Raw genomic sequence first — 9,775 nt, forward strand, 5'->3', positions numbered from 1 at the left:
GTGTACCAGCGTAAGCTGACTGTTTTGTTCCTTTGAACCTATCCTGGTTGGGGCAGATTCAGTTGTTTTGCAGGAGTGAACTGAAGGTCGGGGATTAGCTTAATCTGGAAAGTCCGTGCTACATGTTTCCGCTGCTACGTTATGTTATTGTATAAATTAATTATGTAATGTAACTTATATTTTTGAACTTAGACATTTAGTTACTTAGACTATGATGTAATAATTAAGTATCTTAAGTGGATTTCGTAAACTAAGCTCAGATATATGCAGGTTCTTAACCTTCCAATGGCTCGATGGTTAGGAATCTGTATTAACAACATCTCTAATTAGTAGCTTAATCCTTTAATTAATTAGAGTTAGTCTTAAATAAGCTGCTAACTAGGGAGGGCTGTTATAGGTTTATGTGAGCCACCTAACCAGGCCCTTTTGGTTTTCCATTACTGGCTGAAGTGCCAGAATATGTAGCGCATTATAAACCGCTATATAAGAGTAGCGATCATGTTTGATGAACCAATACCCAATGTAGCGACTTTTTTTTCCCTTAACTGTTACTGAAATTTACGGCTTAATGTGGTTAACTCCTACTTTGAGTGGCGATTTTGCTTAAATACAATAAAAAATCAAAATTATGACTTACTGTCCTACGTGGACGACATGCAAGCTAAGGAATTGATTTTAACTTCGGCGCATAGAGGGAATTAAAACTCTTTTTGACAATATCTAGGGAAAAAAATATTCTAACTTAGCTTGTTGTTTTTCCCTTTTTTTTTTTTTGCTAAACTTAAACTTATTTTTTGATGTATTGAACTTATATTTGTTGAAATTAATTTATCACTTATGTTTGTTGAATTTATTTTTGTTGAGCTGCAGTTTTATTTGTTGAACTTAAGTTATCTATGTGAAACTTAGCTTATTTTTGGTGAAAAATATTTTAAGAAGTTGAGAACAATAATAGATCCTTGTGCCAAACTTGTTTACCCCATTATCTATTTTATGATCTCTAAGAAAAAACTTTCACCATATATGTATACATATACATAAAAAAAGATAAGAAAAGGTCGATGTTTTGAGAATAATAATTGAAGCTCACGTAACAAGATCCCACTTGGGAACGTTCTGTCTTATATTAATGGGTTTTCACAATCGAACGTAACTTCTACTTGCAAGAAAGAAAATCGAGCAAAGATTTGGGATGATAGGATTACTTGAGTTCCATAAAGATTGTGGAATTGACTTAAAATACAATTTGTTTTACTCACATTTTCAAAACGGCCCAAAAGACCCCACAATTTAATAATTAATTGCAAGACCCATCAAATAGAACTAGCCCAAGGAAAGAAATCATTAAAAGTCAATTGAATAAAAGTCAAGGTAATGGAAGTCTTTAAGTTAATGAAGAATGATAGTCAATCTCTCATTGACTCTTGCGGAAAATATCAAATCTCTAGCAGTTGTATCTTCTGACTTTGGAGTGATACATGCTCGAAAGAATGTGGAAATTATTTCCTAGACATGGAACAATTTCCCTGAAAGTGGAGCACGGTTAATGGCATATTAAACATGACACTAAGAAAGAAGTTAAAGGAAATCTGAGTATGAACATGGATTAGACTCAATTGACATGCGCTTCATATTTACTATTACGTATGCCTAAAGTATGTGAAAACATCGATTTGATGTTGTTTTTGCCACACTAAAAGTGTAAGTTTTTTTTCTCATTCCTTTGTTTGGTAATGTTTTCCTTAAATAGATTACTAGTATGTTAGTAATACCTTTGAAAACCGAGGGGAAATATTCCCAAGGGGCATACCCTTAGGCCTTAACTCTATATGAAACTTAAGCAACGGGATCACATATGCTACTTTTCATTTTTGTATGAACAAGTTTTTGGTGACTCCGTATAGTGGGAGGCCAAGGCCATTTTGATCCATAAGGCTTGATAACTCCAATTTGACATTTGAATTCACCTTTGAAAAAATCATTTGAGTTCTAAAGTGTTCCCCAAGTTTCGATTATTAGAGCAAAAACTTATATATATGCTCGACAATCACTCCTAGAGACTAAAAAGAGGTCATAGAGATGAAGGGGATGATTTAAATTCTTGAAACTTCAATGCCTAATATTTCACAATCAATCTCTAGAGTAGGAGGACCTCAAAGGAGACCTCTAATCCATACATACTTTTTTTTAGCCTTCTCATCAACAGATTGATTTAGAGTTTGCACCAAAAACAAATAATCTGCTCTACGAGAAGAGACTCCTACAAGGAAGCCTCTTATCTCTATCCATACAATGTTGTTAATGAACCGGATATAGGCAAGATATGTAGATAATTAAGCAAATTTGGTTGAAATAGAGTTACTATGTGGTTATATTTGTATGAAATTTAGACTCTAATGTGCTGTATCTATATTATTATTCGACGTATAAACTATATCTAGTATGATAAGGAGTAGCTAGTTTAGGTTATCCTAGTTTTAGTTGTCATCTTTATTGTTTCCTAGTTTTAGTTTAATTAGGTTTCTTTTAGTACTATATATTTGTGTTTTGATCATTAATAATATTATTCAGAGACTTTGTTACAGAATTCGAATTTACTTGTTCTTAATTGATTTTGAACATACTTAATTCCAAGATTATATTTTTGGGGGAATGGACCTAACCTCAAATAGTTTAAGTTAGGATTGTTTCGTTAACTACCTTAAATTATACGAGTGAAGTTTAGTTTAAACTAGTTTAAGAATTTGAAACCTTTGTGAGTGAAGCATTGGGATTAGAGTTAGAACCATTGGGAAATCATAAGTGAATGAAGCTTATGAGGAACCAAGCTAAATTCCGTTCTCGAAATCCCATATCTATGTGCAAAATGGCTTGTAATAAGAAGTTCAGAGACCATACAATCCAAAGAGACTTTACTACAAGTGTGATGATTGTGATAATTTCAGGTGGTGCAAGAAAAATTGATGTATGGAGGTTGAGCATTTTTCAAACAATAGAAGTTTAAAAGAAAGTAACCACTTAAATTGGCATACTCATGTTTCGGTTGCTCATGTATGTGATGATGAAGTGATTAATGTAATAAAATTGAGCAATCACATTTTAGTTCAATAGCTTTACAAAACAAGGTGCTAAAAGGCATATAATTAAAGCTTTACAAAATAACACCAATTGGCTAATATAACTTTAGCTTTACAGAAAATTAAATGTATTTGCACCACAAAGAAAAGTTAGTTTGTAATGAGGCATACTTAGAGACAAAAAAATTATGAATCTTAGGTCTTCTAAGCTTAGGAGTTGTTTACTTTTTCTTCTCTTTTTTTAGACACGTGGAAGAGTTAACACTACATGCATGCATGCTTCCTCTTAGTTGCATCCACATCAACCTTCTTCAGCTTTGTTGTGGCTCCACTTTTTTAACTCATTGCATTATGACCCACTTTCTTGCACTTGCTAAACCTTACACTACCGTATCTCTTCCCCTCTTTGTATCATTTTTCCTTCTTTTTCTTAGTTTGGGAGGTCTAACAGTAGCTCTTTTAATTAGTGGAGGTTGATTGTTTGGCTGATCAAATGAAGGCCATTGAATGGGATCTGTCATAGGTAAATATGGCCTGAGTATGTTAGTATGTATGCTATACCTTTGAAGTATGGACATACAAAATCAATTGTAGGTCAAGTTTTTGGTGGTAAATAACCTAAAGGGCATACTAATAAGGTATACCCGAGCCTTGTCATAAGCACAATTTCTAGCCCTTAGGCATATAGGGAACTTGACATTACTATATCTCACTTCAAACTGTGCACCCTCACCAATGATTACTAAGCAAAACCTAGACTGTTGACCTTTGTCTTCCAAAATATTTGCAGCGTATGTAGTGACTTACCTTGGACCAATTTCAATTGTCGGGTCAAATGTGGCCCCGACCTTTTTTCATATACCAAATCCTGACCTCTATTAATCACAAAGACATCACAAATTAAGCATCACTAATATAAATAAAGAAAATTGTTACAAGGAATGCATAAAGTCAGCTTAAATTACTTTCTAACAAAGTCATTACATGTAGATCCCTAAAGGGTTTGGTGTATGCATTAATGGAGAAAACATCAACTGATTTGGTCAAAACAAGGGTCATTGATCCGTTAATGGGCCACAACGGGTCAACGCGCATCAGGTTAGAAAAATAATCTCATCCGCTTTTTACACAACTGATTCGGTTAATAATGAAAATCGGATAAGTCAACGGAAATAACTGATCTGGTTTTCATTACTAACCGGACCAGTTGGTTACTATTATAATTAAAAGAAAAATTTCATCCAATTCCCCAGCCAAATGCCTCTAACGCTCATTTATGAAGGTTTTGAGAAATATTGTTGTTGCTAATTCATTAAATAATTATGACAATTGGCAAACATTCAATATCCAAAAACTATCAATCATTAAATATCCATAATTCATATAAAAAAATGCCAAAGTTTGCGATTACATTCTAAGGTTGAATATGGGGAAAAAATACAAAAAGTATCAACAAAATAATTACAGATGAATTTACAAACAATATAAAATGAAATTAGTAACCACAAAAATAACCAAAAAAATTATAATGGAGTCTAAAAATTGCCAAAAATTATATTTTCACTTATGGGATGTACCCTATTTTTATCCAGATAAATTACAAAAGATAAAATTTAAATTCAGATCCAAAACAAGTGGAAAAAAAGAAATCACGTATTACCACTACAACCATATCTAAAAAAACTTACGAATGCGAACACAAGAAATACGAAGGAAATTCTAGAGAAATGATAAACTAAGAAAGAACCTAAAACTACAAATTACAAGACAAATTCCAAACGAAATTAAAAACAAAAATTACACAAAAAAAAATTAATATACGAACCATGGATCTCAGATGATTAGGTTAGAGGAAACAATGGTTTGGTGCTCAGCAAAGATGCGACCTCAGCTGATTAGATTAGAAGAGAGATAAGATTCATATAGTACACTATAAAATTAACAGGTAATTGCACACCTTGCTTTGCAGACTCATCATGTATGTCATTAATAATATCCATTAAACTTAGCTTATTTCATCAATACTATCAATCCTAACATCAAATTGTGCCCCTTTATAGTCACATAACAACCAAATTTAACCCATCATCCTAATTCCAAACACATGGTAAAATATTCATAAATAACTAGAAATTAAAACATATCCAATCATCAAAACCTATTAATTCAAGCAATTTGCATACAGAAACTAACATTCATCTTAACAAAAAAAAATCCATGCGAAACGTAACTACTCTAGAGATAAAAAAACTAAGCAAAGAAAAATACACAATTTTGCAAACCCTAACCAACTTCACATAAACGACAAAAAGTTGGTGGAAGAACCGGGAAACAAGTTAGACAACAATACATGATCTTATAGCAAGAGTTAACCAAGATAAATCGTTTAATTTTATTACTTGCACCCCTTTGTTTAACCGTACTGAAACCCCAACAATTCTGCTACCATCAGTACTTGCAAAAGTCATAATTCCCTAAACTAGGTGATGACAATCTCTCTGATATTTTGTGAATGATTCTCGTACTGTTTTAAGGTATGAGAATATAGATGATTGAAAGGAAGAATAGAGGAAGAGAAAAATGGAAGCTGAAGAGGATTTATTTATTTATTTTATTTTTTTATAGAAATTGCTTCTTTTTAAAATTTTTGTAGTATCCTAATTTATAGAAGAACATAAGAATATAGAAGCATTAATGCTGAGTTAACGCTGTCAAACAGTAAGGGCATTTATTGAATTTTAAAAAATCACAAGGGCACATGATGTCGGTGAATGGCAGGTGAAAATCCGTATATTTATAGGTTTGTGAGGTACTCCTTCCATTCTTTAATTTAAAGTTCTTCCCGCTTTTTTCATCCGGTGCTTTTATGTTGTTCTCACTTTTACTTTATTCCTTATTTGATAAAGTTTTATTCCACACTATCTCACAACCTTACTCTTTCATGTTTAAGCAAACGAAAATGACCTAGTTGCACATTTTCTCTCTTCCTTACCTTGGCATATGTTACTACAGTAAGTGGAAAGAACGACTTAATAGAATCAAGGGAGTAGTTTTTACGGTTATTTCACTAAATACCCCTGACAAAAAAATTTATTCACCAAATACCCCCACTTTTTTTAAAATTCAACAAATACCCCTAACTTGTTTAAAAAATTCACCAGATACATGTTGACGGACGTTAGTCCTCTGTTATTGTTTATTTACAAGTTTGCCCTAAGTTAACCTAACTAGCCCTAAATTAACTAATTAACCCTAAGTGAACCTAACTAACCCTAACCCTAACTAACCCTAACCCCTCTCTCCCCTAACCCGCCAGCCCCTAACAACCCTAGCCCCACCATCCCCCTAACAACCCCAGCCCCACCATCCCCCTAACAACCCACCACCCCATCACCAGCCCCCTCCCCCGCTGCCACCCACCCGCAACCTCCTCTTCCGCAACCACCCGCGTGCAGCTCCCTCACAGAAAATACATCACCATTGGCATCGGGATTTGCTATTTTACGGCGGGGGAGGGGGAGCGTCGAGTTCAAGGGGTGGGGGGCTGTCAGTTCGAAGGGTTCAGAGGCCTGTGAGTTCGAAAGGGTGGGGAAGGAAGGGGATTCTGGCTGGGGGTGGTGGGAAGGGGGAGCGGGATTTGGGCTAGGGTGGTGGGGAGGCGGAGGCGCAGCTGTGGGCTGGGGGAGGGGAGCTGGAGGGGAGTCTGGTGGGGATAGGGTTGTTGGGGGGCGGGGGTGGTGGGCTGGGGGCTTATGGGTTAGGAGAGAGAGAGAGAGAGGGTTAAGGTTAGTTAGGTTTTTAGGATTTTTGGGGTTTAATTAGAGGTTTTTTAAGAATTTTCAGGGTTAATTAACGCTAATGACTAACGAAGTTAACCGCCGTTAGTCATTAAGGGTATTTTATGTCATTTTTTAAAAAAATTTGGGGTATCTGGTGGATTTCTTTAAATGTTAGGGGTATTTGGTGAATTTTGAAAAAGTGGGGGTATTTGGTGAATTAATTTTTTGTCAGGTATTTGGTGAAATAACATTAGTTCTTGATACTCTATTTTATATGGAAGGAAAAATGATTTTTTCACCAGGTACCCCTGTACTTTAACAAAATTCATGGGGTACCCCTAATTTTAAACTAATGCACTAGGTACCCCTGATGTTTGCAAACAATGTACAAAATGCCATTAATGAGGAACGACGTCAGAGGACCGTTAACCCTGATCTTTAATGCACGAAATACCCCTGAGGTTTTATTAATATGTTCAAAATTTGATAACTGCTAGTTTTTTTTAAACTGAATTACTTTTTCTGACCGTTGCAATACTTGAGATTGCTATAAAAGGAGTCCTACTCCAGGTATTTTGCTCCCTCCTCATCAAAAAGTTTTTCAATCCAACTCCAATAATACTCATGAGCTCACAATTTCACACTTCTAGTTACTTAGAATCCTCATACATTAGAGTTCCTAATAGAACTTGCAAATGTAGGAAAAAATTCGCAATCCGGAGCTCGGATTCCTCAATGAATCCACAAAGATTGTACTACAAGTGCGATGATTGCAACACTTTTAGGTGGTGTGTTAGTATTATTGACCATAACTCCAATGTGAGACAAGAAGAGCAAGACGAGGCAAGTAATGTGAACTTGAAAGAGGAAATGAAGCTACTCAAGAAGAGAATCAAACAACAACAAAAAATGATGCAACGAGCCATAAAAATAGGCGTATTCATGTTTGTGTTACTTATTTTTGTAATGAACAAATGAAGGAAGAATTTTAATGTAGCACCAAATTTGTAACAAATAACATTCCATATGCAATAATATTAGTAGCTTTACAAAAACGATCCCAATAATTAAGCTTATAAATAACTTTACAAAAAAGATGAGTATATTGTTTGCACTTTACCAGTTTTCATCCAAAAAATATTGTTTACCCTAATTTGTACCCAAAAAAAAGTTACCAATATAAAGATTAGTCCCATAATTACTCAAACTGCATTCTTACCTTTCTTCTGTTTTTTTGTTCCACCCTTGGAAGTTGATGGACTAACAGCACCTTTTCTTTTCCTCCCCTGCTGAGTACTCCTATTAGATGATTGTGGTTGGGATGTTGATGCACCAGATTCCTTTCTTTGCTTCTGTGTAGCCCCTCCCTTGCATGTCCTTGAATTGTGGCCAACTTCTTTACACTTGCCACACTTAATAGTGCTGCTCCTCTTCCCTTTTTTTCTTCTCATTTGGACCTCTCTTCCTCTGTTTAGCAGGCCTTCCAACACATCTTTTGAATGGGGGAGAGTGAATTATAGGGAGTTCAAACTCAGGCCATTGAGAGGAGTCAGGCATGGGGTGTATGTGGCTTGCATAGGTCTCTTTATTGCAACCCCTTGTAGTAGTCAGCCACACATCCTAGTTTCTATCCTAATACGGAAGTGCACATGATCATCCAACATCTCAAACTCCCCTCCACCAGCTTCCACAACATGGCAAAACCAGCTTTCATCAGGCCTGACCTCCAACAACTTAGTGGCATAGTCAGTGAGGTCATTGGGTTCCATGTCAACAGCTCTGTCAAATCTAGCCCCCATCTTTTTCATACACCAACCCCTAATTTCTGTAAATGACCCCATACCAATCATAAGCAACTTCATACAAATAATAGGCACATGTAGAACAACAAAACAATACAATTTCCTTACCTTCCAACAAAGTGAGGATAGGGAGATCTCTGAAAGGTTTTGTGCATGCATTGAAAGACTCAACAAAATTATTTGTGTCGTGATCACAACACACAACAGGGTCATATACATGCCTAGACCACTGCTCTTCTACCTTGTCTAAATATTCTGTAGCTTTAGGATCAACCTTTGTTATCTTCTCCATGGCTTTGTTGTAGACATAAAGGTCGTAGGCATTAGCAGCAATCCAAAAAGATTTGTGAAAAGCAGGGCCAGTGAATCCAGCATTCTTGCAATTGGAATATAGGTGTTGACAACATATTATCCTAGTAGCTGTAGGGAAGACCTCCAACAGTGCTCCCTCAACACCCTACATGGAAGAGAAAAAAAATTAGCAGTTACTTAGGAAGTAATTAGGATGTAACTTTAGAAATTTAATTATGGAAGGAAAGAAATTTTACCCTCATCCTATCACTTATGAATGTCCAGTCATCCTTGTTAACACCTTGTAACTGGAAAACCAACTTGAAGTTTCTGAAAAAATAGGTCCAACTATCTTTACTCTCTGTGTCCATTATCCCATAAGCAATTGGAAATATCTCATTATTTCCATCAATACCCACAACAGTCAATAAGATTCCCTTATAGAACCCACTTAAATGTGTCCCATCAAACCCAATAATAGGTCTGCACCCTCTTAGGAACCCCTTGAACTGAGCAGCAAATGAGAAGAAACAAGCCTTGAACTTTGGTGTGTTGTTTGAAGAGTTGGCTGTCCAAGTAACTAAAGCATAAGTACCAGTGTTAGTCCTCTTTATCATCTCAGCATATGCAGGTAGCAAACTATAGGATTAAAAGAAACCCCCATACATCTGCTCCTTTGTCAGGTACTTCACCTTATACAACAACCTTTCCTTCACCTTTATCCTAAACCTCTCCAAACACATTTTCTGTAATGAGTGCACATGTACATTAGGGTTTGCACTAATTACATCACCTAAATGTCTTGTTAACCAAACACTGGTAACCA

General features: G+C 35.6%; 1 protein-coding gene across 1 annotated transcript; it reads right to left on the bottom strand.

The window, feature by feature from the left end:
- Nucleotides 1-8,463: 8,463 nt before the first annotated feature.
- On the bottom strand, nt 8,464-9,566 carry LOC125498595 (uncharacterized). Its single transcript, XM_048646828.1, has 3 exons — nt 9,207-9,566; nt 8,767-9,115; nt 8,464-8,681 (listed from the first exon to the last, which is right to left on the bottom strand). Exons 1-3 carry the CDS (start codon nt 9,564-9,566, stop codon nt 8,464-8,466), a joined length of 927 nt encoding a protein of 308 aa, XP_048502785.1.
- Nucleotides 9,567-9,775: the final 209 nt, after the last annotated feature.

This window comes from Beta vulgaris, chromosome 6 (genome assembly GCF_026745355.1).
Source record: "Beta vulgaris subsp. vulgaris cultivar EL10 chromosome 6, EL10.2, whole genome shotgun sequence".
Lineage (NCBI taxonomy): Eukaryota > Viridiplantae > Streptophyta > Magnoliopsida > Caryophyllales > Amaranthaceae > Beta > Beta vulgaris.